General features: G+C 32.7%; 1 protein-coding gene across 2 annotated transcripts in view; it reads left to right on the top strand.

Annotated features, from left to right (window-relative positions):
• LOC139517703 (methionine--tRNA ligase, mitochondrial-like) overlaps positions 1 to 20,401 on the top strand; it is a 32,158-nt gene that overhangs the window by 8,486 nt on the left and 3,271 nt on the right. For both annotated transcript variants that reach the window (XM_071309014.1, XM_071309013.1), the window contains 7 exons: positions 11,881 to 11,996; positions 13,283 to 13,354; positions 15,801 to 15,887; positions 16,527 to 16,655; positions 17,309 to 17,414; positions 18,440 to 18,567; positions 19,234 to 19,343. In XM_071309014.1, coding sequence (XP_071165115.1) covers positions 11,881 to 11,996; positions 13,283 to 13,354; positions 15,801 to 15,887; positions 16,527 to 16,655; positions 17,309 to 17,414; positions 18,440 to 18,567; positions 19,234 to 19,343 — 748 coding nt within the window. The remainder of the gene's footprint in view (positions 1 to 11,880; positions 11,997 to 13,282; positions 13,355 to 15,800; positions 15,888 to 16,526; positions 16,656 to 17,308; positions 17,415 to 18,439; positions 18,568 to 19,233; positions 19,344 to 20,401) is intronic.

Genomic DNA, 20,401 nt, shown 5'->3' with positions numbered 1-20,401 from the left:
AAGTAGTTTGCAGGTATCAAACTTGCTGGAAAAGTTGTTTTGAAAATTTTACTTTGCCATGGGATTTTGACCCCCCCCCCTCCTGTGGTATATTGAACTCCCTACTCTAGGCCTTTAATTTCAGAAATTATGGCAATTCAAACTCTTTTATGTAGTAAGAATACACCAATAAGTAGTTTGTATGTATTTAACATGCTGGAAAAGATATTTGGAAAATTTTACTTTGCCATGGTATTTTGACTCCCCACCCCTGTGGTATATTGAACCCCCTACTCTAGGCCTTTAATTTCAGAAATTCTGGCAATTCGAACTCTTTTATGTAGTAGGAATACAAATATAAGTAGTTTCTATTTATTAAACTTGCTGGAAAAAATATTTTGAAAATTTTACTTTGCCATGGTATTTTGACCCCCCTGTGGTATATTGAACCCCCTTCTCTAGGCCTTTAATTTCAGAAATTCTGGCAATTCTAACTCTTTTATGTAGTTAGAATACACCAATAAGTAGTTTGTATGTATCAAACTTGCTGGAAAAGTTATTTTGAAAATTTTACTTTGCCATGGTATTTTGACCCCCCTGCGGTATATTGAACCCCTACTCTAGGCCTCTAATTTTAGAAATTCTGGCAATTCGAACTCTTTTATGTAGTTAGAATACATAAATAAGTAGTTTGTATGTATTTAACTTGCTGGAAAAGATATTTTGAAAATTTTACTTTGCCATGGTATTTTGACCCCCCTGCGGTATATTGAACCCCCTACTCTAGACCTTTGATTTAAAAAAATCTGGAAATTCTAACTCTTTTATGTAGTTAGAATACATCAATAAGTAGTTGATATGTATCAAACTTGCTGGAAAAGTAATTTTGAAAATTTTACTTTGCCATGGTATTTTGACCCCCCTGCGGTATATTGAACCCCTACTCTAAGCCTTTAATTTTAGACATTCTGGCAATTTGAACTCTTTTATGTAGTAAGAATACACCAATAAGTAGTTTGTATGTATTTAACTTGCTGGAAAAGATATTTTGAAAATTTTACTATGCCATGGTATTTTGACCCCCCTGCAGTATATTGAACCCCCTTGAGTCTCTAGACCTTTAATTCAAAAAAATTTGGCAATTTTTACTCTTTGGTGTAGTTGGAATACACCAATAAGTAGTTTGTATGTATTAAACTTGCTGGAAAAAATATTTTGAAAAATTTACTTTGCCATGGTATTATGACTCTCCTGCGGTATATTGAGCCCCCTACTCTAGGCCTTTAATTTTAAAATTCTGGCAATTCTAAACTCTTTTATGTAGTTAAAATACACCGATCAGTAGTTTGTATGTATTAAACTTGCTGGAAAAGATATTTTGAAAATTTTACTTTGCCATGGTATTTTGACCCCCTGCGGTATATTGAACCCCCTTCTCTAGGCCTTTAATTTCAGAAATTGTGGCAATTTGAACTCTTTTATGAAGTTAGAATACAACAAGAAGTAGTTTGTATTTATTAAACTTGCTGGAAAAGATATTTTGAAAATTATACTTTGCCATGGTATTTTGACCCCCTTGCGGTATATTGAACCCCCTTCTCTAGACCTTTAATTCAAAAAAATTTGGCAATTTTAACTCTTTGGTGTAGTTGGAATACACCAATAAGTAATTTGTATGTATTAAACTTACTGGAAAAGATATTTTGAAAAATTTACTTTGCCATGGTATTTTGACTCTCCTGTGGTATATTGAGCCCCCTACTCTAGGCCTTTAATTTCAAAATTCTGGCAATTCTAAACTCTTTTATGTAGTTAGAATACACCAATCAGTAGTTTGTATGTATTAAACTTGCTGGAAAGGATATTTTGAAAATTTTACTTTGCCATGGTATTTTGACCCCCCCCTGCAGTATATTGAACCCCTACTCTAGACCTTTAATTTAAACAAATCTGGCAATTCTAACTCTTTTATGTAGTTAGAATACAAAAATAAGTAGTTTGTATGTATTTAACTTGCTGGAAAAGATATTTTGAAAATTTTACTTTGCCATGGTATTTTGACCCCCCTGTGGTATATTGAACCCCCTACTCTAGACCTTTGATTTAAAAAAATCTGTAAATTCTAACTCTTTTATGTAGTTAGAATACATCAATAAGTAGTTTATATGTATCAAACTTGCTGGAAAAGTTATTTTGAAAAATTTACTTTGCCATGGTATTTTGACCCCCCTGCGGTATATTGAACCCCTACTCTAAGCCTTTAATTTTAAAATGTCTGGCAATTTGAACTCTTTTATGTAGTAAGAATACACCAATAAGTAGTTTGTATGTATTTAACTTGCTGGAAAAGATATTTTGAAAATTTTACTTTGCCATGGTATTTTGACCCCTTGCGGTATATTGAACCCCCTTCTCTAGACCTTTAATTCAAAAAAATTTGGCAATTTTTACTCTTTGGTGTAGTTGGAATACACCAATAAGTAGTTTGTATGTATTTAACTTGCTGGAAAAGATATTTTGAAAAATTTACTTTGCCATGGTATTTTGACTCTCCTGTGGTATATTGAGCCCCCTACTCTAAGCCTTTAATTTCAAAATTCTGATAATTCTAAACTCTTTTATGTAGTTAGAATGCACCAATCAGTAGTTTGTATGTATTAAACTTGCTGGAAAAGATATTTTGAAAATTTTACTTTGCCATGGTATTTTGACCCCACTGCAGTATATTGAACCCCTACTCTAGACCTTTAATTTAAACAAATCTGGCAATTCTAACTCTTTTATGTATTTAGAATACACCAATAAGTAGTTTGTATGTACTAAACTTGCTGGAAAAGAAATTTTGAAAATTTTACTTTGCCATGGTATTTTGACCCCCCTGCGGTATATTGAACCCCTACTCTAGGCCTTTACTTTTAGAAATTCTGGCAATTTGAACTCTTTTATGTAGTAAGAATACACCAATTTGTAGTTTGTATGTATTTAACTTGCTGGAAAAGTTATTTTGAAAATTTTACTTTGCCATGGTATTTTGACCCCCCTGCGGTATATTGAGCCCCTACTCTAGGCCTTTAATTTTAGAAATTCTGGCAATTCGAACTCTTTTATGAAGTTAGAATACAACAATAAGTAGTTTGTATTTATCAAACTTGCTTGAAAAGATATTTTGAAAATTTTACTTTGCCATGGTATTTTGACCCCCCTACGGTATATTGAACTCTATCTCTAGACCTTTAATTTAAACAAATCTGGCAAATCTAACTCTTTTATGTATTTAGAATACATCAATAAGTAGTTTGTATGTACTAAACTTGCTGGAAAAGGAAATTTTGAAAATTTTACTTTTCCATGATATTTTGACCCCCCTGTGGTATATTGAACCCCCTACTCTAGACCTTTAATTTCCAAAAATCTGGCAATTCTAACTCTTTTATGTAGTTAGAATACACAAATAAGTAGTTTCTATGTATTTAACTTGCTGGAAAAGATATTTTGAAAATTTTACTTTGCCATGGTATTTTGACCCCCCTGCGGTATATTGAACCCCCTACTCTAGACCTTTCATTTAAAAAAATCTGGAAATTCTAACTCTTTTATGTAGTTAGAATACACCAATAAGTAGTTTGTATGTATCAAACTTGCTGGAAAAGTTATTTTGAAAATTTTACTTTGCCATGGTATTTTGACCCCCCTGCGGTATATTGAACCCCTACTCTAGGCCTTTAATTTTAGAAATTCTGGCAATTCGAACTGTTTTATGTAGTTAGAATACACCAATAAGTAGTTTGTATGTATTTAACTTGCTGGAAAAGATATTTTGAAAATTTTACTATGCCATGGTATTTTGACCCCCCTGCGGTATATTGAACCCCCTTGAGTCTCTAGACCTTTAATTCAAAAAAAAATTGGCAATTTTTACTCTTTGGTGTAGTTGGAATACACCAATAAGTTTTTTGTATGTATTAAACTTGCTGGAAAAAATATTTTGAAAAATTTACTTTGCCATGGTATTATGACTCTCCTGCGGTATATTGAGCCCCCTACTCTAGGCCTTTAATTTTAAAATTCTGGCAATTCTAAACTCTTTTATGTAGTTAAAATACACCGATCAGTAGTTTGTATGTATTAAACTTGCTGGAAAAGATATTTTGAAAATTTTACTTTGCCATGGTATTTTGACCCCCCTGCGGTATATTGAACCCCCTTCTCTAGGCCTTTAATTTCAGAAATTGTGGCAATTTGAACTCTTTTATGAAGTTAGAATACAACAAGAAGTAGTTTGTATTTATTAAACTTGCTGGAAAAGATATTTTGAAAATTATACTTTGCCATGGTATTTTGACCCCCCTGCGGTATATTGAATCACTACTCTAGACCTTTAATTTAAACAAATCTGGAAAATCTAACTCTTTTATGTTGTATGAATACACCAATAAGTTGTTTGCATCTATCAAACTTGCTGGAAAAGTTGTTTTGAAAATTTTACTTGACATGGTATTTTGACCCTCCCCCCTTGTGGTATATTGAACCCCCTACTCTAGACCTTTAATTTCCAAAAATCTGGCAATTCTAACTCTTTTATGTAGTTACAAGTCACCAATAAGTAGTTTGTATGTATTTAACTTGCTGGGAAAGATATTTTGAAAATTTTACTTTGCCATGGTATTTTGACCCCCTCCCCCTTTTTTACCATGGAAAATCAAAACTACCCTTATATTTATATATACATATGTTATAATTACAAATAATTAAAGCATTCAAGCTACATATGGTCTAGTTATAATGTGTCAATAAGTATTTTGAATGACATTTTGTTGGTAAAGACTTCAGAGCACTTATACCAAGCAAAGATATTTCTTTAATTAAGCATGGAAAATGTACCTTCCCTTCTTGTATGAATGATTTTTTAATCTATGATAATCTTTAGAATAATGTAAAGTGTTCTAATATTCATCTAGGATGAAAAAAAACAGGGGGGTTCAATTTACCATGGGGGTTCAATTTTCCATACAGCATTATTGCCACAAATCAGTATTTAGTTAAAATAAAATTGACTGATGATCCTTTATGTACATTTGTAAATCAGATAATGAGTCTATAGAACACCTATTTTGGAATTGCAATACTGTACAAGATTTTCTACAGGATGTTGATAACTGGTTCCTTTCCGGTGGAATAAGTCTCCCAATGAATAAATTAAACTTTCTTTTTGGAGACTTATCCAAGATATTTCCCAACAACCCATATAACATGATTTTTCTTTATATTAAACAATATGTGTATAATTCTAGATGCTTTAAAAAGAATCTCTCATTGCAAGCAATTATAATAAAACTGAAAGATATGTATAAATTAGAGAGTATGATAGCTGTAAAAAATAAAAAGATAACTGAATTTGACAATGTATGGAATGTTTTTGAAAAACTGTTATTGAATACCAGCTAATGTCTTTTTAGCTCACCTGGCCCGAAGGGCCAAGTGAGCTTTTCTCATCACTTGGCGTCCGGCGTCCGGCGTCCGGCGTCCGGCGTCCGGCGTCCGGCGTCCGGCGTCCGGCGTCGTTAACTTTTACAAAAATCTTCTCCTCTGAAACTACTGGGCCAAATTTAACTAAACTTAACCATAATCATCATTGGGGTATCTAGTTTAAAAAATGTGTCCGGTGACCCGGCCAACCAACCAAGATGGCCGCCATGGCTAAAAATAGAACATAGGGGTAAAATGCAGTTTTTGGCTTATAACTCAAAAACCAAAGCATTTAGAGCAAATCTGACATGGGGTAATATTGTTCATCAGGTCAAGATCTATCTGCCCTGAAATTTTCAGATGAATCGGACATTCCGTTGTTGGGTTGCTGCCCCTGAAATTGTAATTTTAAGGAAATTTTGCTGTTTTTGGTTATTATCTTGAATATTATTATAGATAGAGATACACTTTAAACAGCAATAATGTTCAGCAAAGTAAGATGTACAAATAAGTCAACATGACCAAAATGGTCAGTTGACCACTTTAGGAGTTATTGCCCTTTATAGTCAATTTTTAACCATTTTTCGTAAATCTTAGTAATCTTTTAGAAAAATCTTCTCCTCTGAAACTACTGGGCCAAATTTAACAAAACTTAGCCATAATCATCATTGGGGTATTTAGTTAAAAAAATGTGTCCGGTAACTCGACCAACAAACCAAGATGGCCGCCATGGCTAAAAATAGAACATGGGGTAAAATGCAGTTTTTGGCTTATAACTCAAAAACCAAAGCATTAAGAGCAAATCTGACAGGAAGTAAAATTGTTGATCAGGTCACGATCTATCTGCCCTGGAATTTTCAGATGAATCGGATAATCGGTTGTTAGGTTGCTTCCCCTGAATTGGTAATTTTGAGGAAATTTTGCTGTTTTTTTGTTATTATCTTGAATATTATTATAGATAGAGATAAACTTTAAACAGCAATAATGTACAGCAAAGTAAGAACTAAAAATAAGTCAGTATGACCAAAATAATCAATTGACCCCCTAAGGAGTTATTGCCCTTCATAGTCAATTTTTAACAATTTTCTTAAAATTTGAAGATTTTCAATAACATTTTCCACAGAAAATACTGTTATAGATAGAGATAATTGTAAGCAGCAACAATGTTTAGTAAAGTAAGATCTACAAACACATCACCATCACCAAAACACAATTTTGTCATGAATCCATTTGTGTCCATTGTTTAATATTCACATAGACCAAGGTGAGCGACACAGGCTCTTTAGAGCCTCTAGTTTGTTGTTGTTACAATAAATTATGACTACTTAATTATAATCTTTTTTAAAGAAAATATTATTGTCGTGTTATGTACTTGATCAGTGTTGATGGCTGTTACGAAAGAAATATGTCTCGTAAATTTTCAATTTTTGTTCAACATAATTATTTGATATTTAAAATATAGATAGGGATGTAACTGGATAATCCTTTTGTGTTTTGTTTTTGTTTTTTGTGTTTTGTTTTCCTTCGTTATTTATTTATTTATTTATTTTTAATTTTTTAATTTTTTATTTCTTTATCTTTTCATAGAAAATGTAAAATATTTCCAATTAAGATTTATTTATAAAAATGACATTGTATTTATCTTATATGTATTATATTGTATGTATGTCATGTATATGTTGTTTTTGTTGGAAATAAAAAAATCAAAAGTTAAAAAAAAAAATTTTCCATACAGGGGGGGTTCAATTTACCATAGCGGTATTTTGACCCCGGGGTCAATTTACCATGGGGTTCAAAATACCATATGACACCGGTCTGATAACCCATATCAGCCCAGGCTGATAACCCATATCAGGGGCGTCTCGTGCAAAAACCAATAACAGTGCTTTTCGTGCAAGTTACTTCCGGTGTTTCTGGTATCGATTTTTTACTTTTCCATTGTGACGTCAGATATTTTTTATGACAACGTCAAAATTTACAGGAACTTTTGTCCCCAGTTTAGTACTTGCTAACAAATGCCCTTGACAATTTTAAGAATCATTTTATAGTTCAACAAACATGGAGTAATAATGATCATAAAACTCTTCCAAATTTTCAAGGTTTCAAAATGCCTCTATAGGAAATGTTACCATATACATGTATATATATGGATGTAGTGATGCTGTAGTTATTGCATTTGTTTATTTGCCTTATTTAGTCCTGGTATCTATGATGAGTTTATTTACATAAAACTATTGTCGGAAGTATGTGATAAAGCGATTAATACATGGCCTTTTCCATATCAGCCTGGGTATCATCCCTCGACCCATATCAGCACCTCGACTTCGTCTCGGGCTGATATGGGGGTCTCGGGATGATACCCAGGCTGATATGAAAAAGGCCATGTATTAATCTCTACAAATGTATATAATATAGATATGTATACATGTACAGTGAAAAGTGGGGTACTATTGTTTTCTTTACTGCTGGAAATTTCATGGATACAATGACCAGTTCAGTGGCAGATCCAGTACTTTTCAAAAGGGGGCCCCGCTGACTGGCCAACCAGGGGGGGGGTCCTCGCTTGAGTCATGCTTCAGTGATTCCCTATATAATCAATCAAATTTTCCCTTTGAAAGGGGGTCCCAGGCCCTGCAGGACCTCCGCTGATCCGCCTATGCAATTACTATTTATAATACAATACAATATTTTTATTGTCAATCAAGGACGCCTTAAGAGAGCAGTATAATTACAAAAAAATTTATTACAATGATTTTTTTTAATTTTTAATGATATATACTGACAAAATATAGAATTAGAATAGAGAAAATAAACACAAAAGAAAAATTAAAACCCCAGATATTTATATATATTAAACATATAAAAATGTTATTCAATTGTTTATGGATACCATTAGTGCCATAAAATTTAAATTTGGTCTATGAATGATTCACTGAGTCAGTAAATTGGCATCATTTACATTTTTTAACAAATTATCCCTCTCAGTCCAGAGACTGATTATTAAATTACATAGGTGTTTTAGAACTTCTAGATTCACACAACCCGTTAGCCATATAAACATATTTTCATTGTTACATTTCTTTAGATTAGGATAAGAAATACAAAGTTTTTTAAGGTGGCTCGGGGGGTACAAAAATTTCAGCAAAAAATTAAACCTTTATTTTTTTATTACAAATTTTATTTATTACATTATTAGTTATTACTTTATGATATGGTACAAAAATCAACCCCCAAAAATGTTCTGGTTTTGCCCCAGATGACTTTTAAAGTGTTTGTACATTGTATCACTGAAAAAGCTCCAAATTATCTCCCTTTGGTTTAAATTTGAAATATCTTTTTTAAATCATCTGTGACCTATATTTTTTATTATTGTTATCAAATAAGCTGTACATAAATTAAATAATTGTAAAATTTAAGTGATTTCTGTAATTAGGTTTTTTTTTTTATTTCGATATTACCTTTATTTCTCCTATATAGATTAGTTCAACAGAAAAAAAGGACATTAACAAAAATGTATGCTTCTTCCAGAGGCAGATTGTGAGCTTAAATGAACGGTGACCCCATTTTTTTTATTTCATTTTTCTTTTAAGTATATGATAAAGTTCATTTATAAAAAAATATAGCGAAATCCTATATATATTAGAAAAAAAATTTGATTTATACCCATGAGCCCCCTTAACAAATGTTATTCTATATGTTCTAATTTTTTGCATCATAGGAGAAAGTGGATCCCATCTTCCACCTCCTCCTCACAAAGTTTACAAATACGCTCAAGAGCTGGGATGTTTTTGTGCCTCCCTGTTTCAATTGCAAGTTGATAGTCCCCAATTCTTAGTTTTGTTAATGCCTGCCTTTGTTTAGAGTTTAGCAGGTTTACATACATGACATAGGGTTCAAAATTAAAATGTGTTTTGAGTAAATGAAATGTACGAAGTTTATTTTTTAGGTTTTTAATACTTCTTACATCATTAAAAATGTTAATTTTCCATTCTTTTATATACATGATATACAATCCTTTAAGTTTTCCCATGACTATTTTTTAATACAATATTTACTCTTATGTAGTTAACTGTTGGGAGTGAGATCCAGAAGCTCCAAAACTTTAATAATATAACTATACCATGAAGTGTGACCTTTTTCATGTAGGCTTTTAGATAAAGTGCCAGTGCTTCTTTTAGTAAAATGTCTTCAGATTTTTCTAAAGTTATCCAATATCTAAGGATGCTTAATAAAATAGACAATATAAATGTATGTATGAGTTATAGGATAACTATATTTGATAAATAGGTCATTGCAATGTCTACTGTACATGTCTGTCAGGTAAGGTTCACCTGACATTGACCTCATTCCATTTATACGAGATCAAGGTTAAGTTACATTGCCAAGTCTGTATCTCAGATACTATAAGCAATAAGTATGGTATTAGGTTTATGGAATGATTGTAAGGTGTACATGTTAGTCTGGGAGGTTTCATCTGACCTTGACCTCAATTTCATGGTTTATTAGACAAGTTTTAGTTTTTGTGGTTTGATCTTTTTCACAGATACTGTAAGCAATATATTAATAGTTTAGTTTAAACATATTTATTTATAGTGGATTGGGAAACAAGTTTTGCAACTTATATTAATCCCTTTCCACTTTGCGGGTGCGAGTGCTGAATAGGGCCACTATATTTGGTGTATGAAATGATTGAAAAGTTTACATGTCTGTCTAGCCGGTTTCATCTGAACTTGATCTCATTTTCATTGTTCATTTGCCAATATTTAGATTTTGTGGTCTGGTTTTAAGCAAAAGGTCAACTACAAATGTAAGTTTAGTGTATGGAGAAATGGTAAGGAAACATGTCTTTCTGGCATGGTTCAGCTGACCTTGAATTCATTTCCATAGAACATTGGTAATGTTTAGTTTATGTGATACTTGTAGTTGTACCTTCATTTTACAGACTTTCAACTTAATTTTCGTGATTTTAAGTAAAACAGGCAAGACTTTTTAGTGTGTGCACTCTTGTTTAATAATTTTAAACCACATCAAGAAGAATTAGAATAATAAGAAAAATGAAAGAGAAGGAATATATGTAAAGCTGTGGTCACACCTTACTGGGTAGCACGAACGGACGCCTCACAGATGAAAATAAAAGTTTTCCGTTGACAAAATTGTTATCTGTTGATGTACTGACCAAATAAAACAGGAAAAAAAATGCATAACAGACACACACTGGATAGGCAACATACGAAAAACAGAAACGTACCGAACAGAACGGATGTCGAACATACATTCGACTGACGAATACCGCATTAAACAGACACCTAATGGAAGCGTACCGGTTAAAATGAATGAACAAGATGAATGGAAAAATTAAAGGCAACAATAATAATACATGTAAATCATATAACTATTCAAAACATTTCTGTGTAACTGGTTTTGGTTTGTTCAAACGGCAGTGTCTGGCCTGAATAAGAGCTGCTTGAATGTGAAGACATGCCCTTACTCTAAGATCGATTATGAATAATAAGAATTCATGAACCTCAAGACATCTGACATACAAATAATTGGCATTTATCTGTTTCAGATCCGTTCATCAACTGTTTTATCTGTTATATATGTCCAGTAGAAGTCTGTTTCACATTAGTTCAACATCTGTTTTATCCGTTAAACGTCCGCCAGAAATCTGTTGGTGAATTTGTCTACTTATTTCGAAAAAAATTCTTGGGGGGGCATGCCCCCAAACCCCCCTCGCTAGTTTGGGCCGCTTTGCGGCCCTCACCAGTGATGGAGGTGGACTACCAGGACTTCCCAAAATTTTTCCTTGGTAGACCTGTGGACTACATCACCTCTAATGTTAGTGTCAAACCCTGCCGGACCTCCAACGGATGTATAAAGGACAAGTAACGAATACAAAACGGACGCCTACCGGGCTTAAACGGACACTTCATCCGTTGGACGTCTGTTCAAAGTTTTGAACATGCTCAAAATTTTTGCAACAGACAGAACGTACGTTGACAGATAAAACGTACGCTAAACGGACATGAAATGGATATGAACGGACGTCTAATGGATAAAAACGGATGTTTAACAGATATGAATGGACATCTAATGGACATGAACGGATTGAAAAAAAGTTATCCGTTAGGCATTGGTTCGAGCTATCTGTTAAAGTGTGGCAAGAGCTTAACTAAGTGGAAAAGTAGTTTAATAAAAAAAAATTGAAGGAGTCCAATATCAATGAATATAAAATGTAAATGAACATAGTGTACAGTTCACCTATAATTTGTTAAACTTTTTGTTCAGATATTTATCTTCTAGTACAGTTTTATAGTCATGTAAAGATTATCTGATAAAATGGATTTAGTCTCCTCCTTCATAAACCACCAACATGTTCAATTTACAAAGAAATTAATTTGATCGCTCATACCATTTTTTATAAATATATTTTAGACCCACATATTGGACATTTGTACACAGCTGTTTTAGCAGATTCTGTTGCTAGGTGGCATGAATTAAAGGGAGGTAATGTCATTTTTACCACAGGAACAGATGAACATGGATTAAAGGTAAGTTTCTATTAAACTGAAAGAATTTCAGTTTTACAATCTGTATATTTAAGAATTGAATGCTTCTTCTCTAATGATTTTATTGGTTTGTAAAAGCATTTACGGAAGTGCATGTGATACTACAAATATGAACATGGTCAATACTTTCACAAATGAAAAAAAAAAACTTAACAAATGGAAAGAATTATTCAGTTCTTATAATGTGTCATGAAATTCTTATTAAATAACCACCTACATTTGCACTTTTTTATGAGGAACATTGTATGAAAAGGTTTGACTTGGATTTGAAAATATATATCTTATTGACATTTTTTGGTTTAATGGAACTTCAAAAGTAATAAAGATATTCTTGTACCTAATATCATAAACAATTTACCTCAAAATGTCATAAACTGTTACAAAAGATAACTTCATTTTCATGTTATTATACCCCCGCTTTGAAAAAAAGGGGGGTATACTGTTTTACCTCTGTCTGTCCGTCCGTCAGTCCATCAGTCCATCAGTCTGTCAGTCAGTCCGTCCGTCCCATGAATATTTTTCGTCACATTTTTCTCAGGAACTACACTACCAGGATTTCTGAAATTTGGTTTCAGGCTTGATATAAGTCAGCTATACTGTGTGATACGTTTTCAGATTCATCACTCGACAACTCCCTGTTTACCGAACACTTGTATCATTTTTACACCTGATAGCCAAGTTGAAAATTTTTCGTCACATTTTTCTCAGGAACTGCACTTCCAGGATTTCTGATATTTGGTTTCAGACTTGATATAAGTCAGCTATACCGTGTGATGTGTTTTCAGATTTATCACTCGACAACTTCCTGTTTACTGAACACATGTATTATTTTACACATGATAGCCAAGTTGAAAATTTTCGTCACATTTTTCTCAGGAACTACAATACAAGGATTTCTGAAATTTGGTTTCAGGGTTTATATAAGTCAGTTATACCGTGTGATGCGTTTTCAGATTCATCACTTGACAACTTCCTGTTTACCGAACACTTGTATGATTTTACATATGATAGCCAAGTTGAAAATTTTCGTCACATTTTTCTCAGGAATTACTATACAAGGATTTCTGAAATTTGGTTTCAGGATTTATACAAGTCAGCTATACGGTGTAATGCGTTTTCAGATTCATCACTCAACAACTTCCTGTTTACCAAACACTTGCATATTTTTACACTATTTAAATTATCCACTTGCGGGGGTATCATCAGTGAGCAGTAGCTCACAGTTTCACTTGTTGTACATGTAAAACATACCAACCTTTATTTTACAGATACAACAGGCAGCTGAAAAATTTGGTTTATCACCCGAGCATCATTGCACTAATATTTCAAAGAAATTCAGGGTTTGTATACACATAGATAATTTATATTTATAGAATAATAGCATTTCAGTTTTTATGCCCCACCTACGATAGTAGGGGGGCATTATGTTTTCTGGTCTGTGCATCCGTTCGTCCGTCCGTTCGTCCATCTGTCCGTTCGTTCGTGCGTCTGTCCGTTCGTTCGTCCGTCTGTCCCGCTTCAGGTTAAAGTTTTTGGTCAAGGTAGTTTTTGATGAAGTTGAAATCCAATCAACTTGAAACTAAGTACACATGTTCCTTATGATATGATCTTTCTAATTTTAAAGCCAAATTAAACTTTTGACCCCAATTTCACGGTCCACTGAACATAGAAAATGAAAGTGCATGTTTCAGGTTAAAGTTTTTGGTCAAGGTAGTTTTTGATGAAGTTGAAGTCCAATCAACTTGAAACTTAGTACACATGTTCCTTATATGATATGATCTTTCTAATTTTAAAGCCAAATTAAACTTTTGACCCCAATTTCATGGTCCACTGAACATAGAAAATGAAAGTGCATGTTTCAGGTTAAAGTTTTTGGTCAAGGTAGTTTTTGATGAAGTTGAAGTCCAATCAACTTGAAACTTAGTACACATGTTCCCTATGATATTGTCTTTCTAATTTTAATGCCTAATTATATTTTTATGCCCCACCTACGATAGTAGAGGGGCATTATGTTTTCTGGTCTGTGCGTCCGTTCGTTCGTTCGTCCGTCCGTCTGTTCGTTCGTTCGTCCGTTCGTTCGTCCGTCTGTCCCGCTTCAGGTTAAAGTTTTTGGTCAAGGTAGTTTTTGATGAAGTTGAAGTCCAATCAACTTGAAACTTAGTACACATGTTCCTTATGATATGATCTTTCTAATTTTAAAGCCAAATTAAACTTTTGACCCCAATTTCACGGTCCACTGAACATAGAAAATGAAAGTGCATGTTTCAGGTTAAAGTTTTTGGTCAAGGTAGTTTTTGATGAAGTTGAAGTCCAATCAACTTGAAACTTAGTACAAATGTTCCCTATGATATTATCTTTCTAATTTTAATGCCTAATTATATTTTTTATCCAATTTCACGGTCCATTGAACATGGAAAATGATAGTGGGAGTGGGGCATCCGTGTACTTTGGACACATTCTTGTTTATCCAATTTTGCGGTCCATTGAACATGGAAAATGATATTGCGAGTGGGGCATCCGTGTACTTTGGACACATTCTTGTTAATTCTGACTTTATCTGCAAGAATATCAAAGATGTCTGCTAGGGCAAACTGACATGTGATCTGATAAAGTTGGTATAAAATGTAATGCTATTATTCTTTTTATAGGAAAGTTTTCTAAATAATATGGATTTTTATTTTTTTTAATGAAAATTGAAATACTTAATGAAACTATTTTTACATGTACAATAGGTTGTGATAGTTGTGCAATTGAATGAATGAAGATGTGTGCATTTCTTGATAGATAATTTGGATGGATGTAAAATGTGCTACAGTTTTACGTGATGTCATTGTTGTTGGTATCAGGTCCTGTTCATGAATTGAACAAATATTTGTCAGAAGGATCAAAGGGAAAATGTACAAATTGCTGATAATACATGCATTTTCTTTGCTAATTAACCCAAATAATGAATTCAAATGTTGAAATCAGACTTGCAAAATGAATATTTTATGGCACTTGAGATACTATTAGGACCTTCAAATACTCAATTGTGGAACTTATTTTTAAAATCTTTTGGAAGATATGGCCCAAGATTGTAAGTCAGTGAGTGCTATTTCTGATTAATTTATATTATAATTTGTAAACACCTGTCAAAGAAGTGATGTGTTATGGTATACCCATTTGTCTGTCAAAACTTTGCAGGATACTTCAAATACACCTAAACTAATTCTTATATAACTTTATCATTACATTAGAAAAGACAAAAGAAAGCTTGCTTTCGACTAATTTTATTTTTTGTGTTGCTCCAGAGTTATTGACTTTAATTGTTAGATCACATTTTGTACCAAAACTTGAGTTTGCTTTGAATGATTTAGTGGACACTTTACACACTAATTGAATTGGTGAACATAACAAGCTGTTGATTCTAAAGGTATCCTCAGGCATGTTTTTCTACAGAAGCACAATTATGGGTTTTGTGCACGAGATGCACCTGATATGGGTTATCAGCCCGGGTGGGAAATTATGGCTTGTGTACTTCCGCTCATTACACATATGCAAAAGCTATCATATCAATGCTAAGTATATGATGAATATCTTGTAATTTTTCATTAATAAATACTGTTTAAACTAAGACAATAATTCAATAGTAGTACATTTATGAAGATTTTAATAAGATATAGAATGTTATTTTACAAGAAAGTACATGTCAGAATAAAAAACATTTTTAACTTATTTTATTTAAAAGTTTCATTTGACTTTTAACTGACAAGGTATTGAAATTCTGTGGCATACTTTTTTTTTTAGGATTTATTCAATGTAACAGATATTAAGTATACAGACTTTGTTAGAACTACAGAATATAGACATACAGAAGTGGTCAGTCATTTCTGGGTAGGTAGACTTACAGTTAGAACCAGTAGTCTGGGTAATAAAATTGACAATGGAAATGGGGAATGTGTAAATGCAAAGAGACAAGAACCTGGCAAAAGAGCATCAAACCACGGAAGGCCACTGATATTCTTTGCAGCTAATTTCAGAGTGTTCATAAAACTAAAATTTGAAATAAAAAATGAGTTATTATTGCCAATGAGAAAACTCTCAACCAGAGATCTTTAATGAAGAAGTTTTAACAACTATAAGTTACTGTCACAAATGACTGTACAGGACATTTTCAAGCTAAAAAAAGAAAGAAAATATGAACACTTTAGGATTGTGAAGTATATATTTATTTTAATGTGCACTATAAATTTCTTTTCCAATATTCTAGCAATAGATTTAATAAAGCAGTGATACTGCATAAAACTTCATGAGTCTAGAGATAGGAAAACATATTTAGGAGAGCCTTTTTACTTTCCAAAGGTTGATGGTTCAATTTCGATACTCTGACTTCCTCCAACCATTAAAACTGAAAGCGGCAATAAGGCTAGATGTAGCTGAAAGCAATGTAAGACCAACAAAGTAACAAATAATTAACCTAAGGATGAGTTGAAATGTGAGAACACCCCTTAAAGTTTTTATTATTTTCTACAGGAAACCCTTATTAAGAATGGTTATATTTACAAAGGTGTTTATGAAGGATGGTATTCTGTGGCAGATGAAGCGTATTTATCAGAAAATGAAGTTATTGAAATAGATGATAAAGATGGGAACAAAGTTAAGGTAACATGGTATTGTAGTGTTAAGTTTTACATATATATACAGTGTAGCAGGGTTCTCCTTAAGACATGTATATATGTCCTGGATGCATGAAAATCGAGCGGGACGCGTAATTATTATACTATAGTGATTATATTTAATATTATACCTAACAGGTATATACAATTTACATAGAGAATAATGACTTGTCAATACATATAAAAAATAATCTCGATTAAAAGCAGGTGAAAGTTCATGACAATGCAATATTAAGATAAGATAATCTTTATTTCAGACTTAAAAAGGTCCATATATATAAACACTACCATGCCATTCAACAACAAATTCTAATAATTTACCACATACCTAAAGTTGGGTCACATAGTAAATCTTCATATACTTTGTTTTAAAAATAGAACACAAAGATGTTTTTACTTTATTCATATAAACCTTTCTGGTAGGCTGTGTGTTCATCAGGAGTTGTTTTGACCTGGACAAAGGTTGTAGCCGTTATATTGTCAATTACATGCATTCCATTATTATGTTGTCCTTGATACCTCTTGACCAACATTTTGAGTGTACTTTACAATACTGTTTACTTTGTGTAAAACATGCCTCAATTTGATGAGACTCAATTTTTTAATTGGAGTAAATAATGTACGGTAATATGTTTGTAGGTTGCCTATGACAGTAAACATCCTGTAGTTTGGACCAAAGAAGATAATTATATGTTTAAATTATCAGCATTTAAAGATGGTTTGACAGAATGGCTTGATCAGGGAGGTATGTTTTTGCAAATTCAGGTGAACAGAAATGTAAATGCTCTTTTGTTCCGACGTTGGAAAGTTCCGGGCGGAAAGAACTAACTATCTGAAAAGTTCCGGAGGAACTTATTTACTAGTTACTTTGTTCTTCCTCTGGTTTAAAAATTCCACCGGAACAAAGTGACTACCCGGTAGTTGAAAAGTTCCAACGGAACATATCAACTAGTTAAAAAGTTCCAACGGAACATATCAACTAGTTAAAAAGTTCCTTTTTGCCAAATTAGTCAAAACCGGAACTAACAAACTAGCCCAAAAGTTCCAACGGAACTTATCAACCAGTCACAAAGTTCCATTTGAAGAATTGACGCAAAGTAAAAGCGCAACATATTATATTTGAACCTTTCAAAGGGGAACCAAGATATGATTACAAAAGTCAAAATAAACTTATCAACTAGTCACTATGTGAGCTAAGAGATACAACTTAAGTTTTGATAACTAGTTGTTCTGATCAGCCAGAACTATTCAACTTGCTACATTGTTCCTAGACTTTTCAACTAGCTACTTTTTTCCGGAACTTTTCGACTGCATTCGGAATAAAACAACTAGTTGGAAAGTTCCATCGGAACGAAATAACTAGTTGAAAAGTTCCGCCGGAACAAAGTAACTGACGGAACATAGTGGCTGTTACAAAAACACCCCCCCTATCAAATCAAATGGTAGCAAATGGTAGCTTCAGAAATTATAGTGAGGTTTTTATTCACATGATATTCTTCTGGCTGTGAATCACAATAATTAGAACTCTCATTTTGATATCAGATACATATGTCTGTAAGCAAATTTTGGTTGGTCAAGTCAAATCACAATAATAAATGCTTAGTATTATTCACACCATGACTTCCTAGTTATTAGACAATGTGTGAAAATGTAAGGTGTGAATTGACAGTCCTTTATTGAATAACAGTCTTTTAAAAAATTATGGTGAATCTATACATCAGCATAAATCATTAACAAGTTTTCATGTTACTTTTGGATATTCTATTTCAGTGATCCACCCACAGAAATTTGAAGTGTTGGTTAGACAGTGGATTGATGACCTAGAGGATTTATCAGTATCTCGACAAAGGAATCGATTGACATGGGGTATACCAGTACCTGGTGATGATACACAAACAGTAGGCAAACCAAACTAGTATATAGTATAAAAAAGAAGATGTGATATGACTGCAAATGAGACAACTCTCCACAACAGACCAAATGACACAGAAATTAACAACTATAGGTCTCTGTTTGGCCTTCAACAATAAGCAAAGCCCATACAGCATATTCAGCTATAAAAGGCCCCGAAATGACAAATGTAAAACAGTTCAAACGAGAATACTAACAGCCTAATTTATGTATAAAACATGTACTGTGTGTGCTGTGTAACACAGTACACATTACCAGGATATTGTACCTATTGATGCATTATACAATTTCCAAAACCCTAGTAAATATTGATGCATTGAATGAAGAATGAAGAAAAAACAGAACTTATATTATATTATGTAAAAGAAAAAATTGGAATGTCATGCTTTAAGAATTTGTCCAAGTTGCAGGTACTATAACAAAAAAATGTAGAATTGAGATATAAGAACTTATTAAGAAGTATTGTTATTTATGTATAATCAATTCCTTCACCAGTTTTAACCAACACCTTTGAAACTACACAAAATGCTTCCATACTGAATGAAAAAGATAAGTCTGCGAACAAGGAATTTAGCTGACATTTTTAAAGTTATGTACTTGATAATACAGTTGATAAAGTATGTGGTTTGAATTTTATTTTCTATTTGCAACAGATCTATGTATGGTTAGATGCTCTAGTAAATTATCTAACTGTATCTGGTTATCCAAATGAATCACATGACTGGCCACCTGATTGTCATGTGGTTGGAAAAGACATTTTAAGGTTAGTATTGTTGCAGAAGCTTTTACTCACTGATTTCCATTAAATCCCCTTATATACTAGGCATATGGCTCAATATCTTTAATTGTTTTTACATAGGCGGTAATGGTAACGTGTTTTCCTGTAGCTCAGTCCATATCGTAAACTTGGATATGTATGATAGCTCGTTTCGAAGCTGTGACATTTTCACATATGTGGTTAAATTTTCGGGGTACGAAGTGAGATTACTTTTTCCGTAAATTAGCAAACCCCGAACATCCTTTTGTGATGCGGCTCCTTGTGGTAAAATATCCCCTTTTTAACACAATAAGTTCTTTGAAAATTTAATACTTTGAACACATTCAATAGCTCCATAGTTTTTACACATTTATTCTAGGTTCCTCTACTTTCCTAATCACCAAAAATAATTAAGTTCAGTCATTTGTTAAAAATAGAAACATGTCCAATATCACTACACAGAGATTTTTTCTTTACACGTGACTTTTGAGTTCCTCATTTCGAGGTGCATTAGGGATGTTGTCCCATATATCATTACTTTGTAACACTTTGTGGTTTAAATACTTCATTAACCCTATGGACAACTGCATTAACCCTATGAACAAAGTTTTTGGAGGCTACATTTGAATCACTGTTTGTCTGTTCATGTACCCTGGCAAAGCAAACCTCTCCTAAACGACTCAAAAGATGTTGATGAAAACAGTAAAACACTTAATGAGAATTTGCAAAAAGAAATATACCAGTAAGTATGGTCCAACATGCAAAATGAGGTTATCCTTTTATGAGTTTAATCAGTCTTGGTTTTTATTTTGCTATTTGAAATGGCTAAATGTGATGACCTTAAATTTTTTAATAAGTATGTTAAAAGAATAAATGTTCAGCACATACAATAAAAGATTAAAGTCAAATGTCTAAATAAAGGAAATATGCACACAAGTGAAATGACAAATAACAATTGGTTACTGTTAAAATAATCACAATGTTATTTTTTTTCTGCATTTAAGTTATTAAACCATAAATCATTGTACATTACATAGCTTAATAAAAAAAATATTTTTTACAAT

The sequence above is a fragment of the Mytilus edulis genome, chromosome 3 (genome assembly GCF_963676685.1).
Source record: "Mytilus edulis chromosome 3, xbMytEdul2.2, whole genome shotgun sequence".
NCBI classification, from domain to species: domain Eukaryota; kingdom Metazoa; phylum Mollusca; class Bivalvia; order Mytilida; family Mytilidae; genus Mytilus; species Mytilus edulis.
This window is presented reverse-complemented; position numbering and strand designations above follow the sequence as displayed.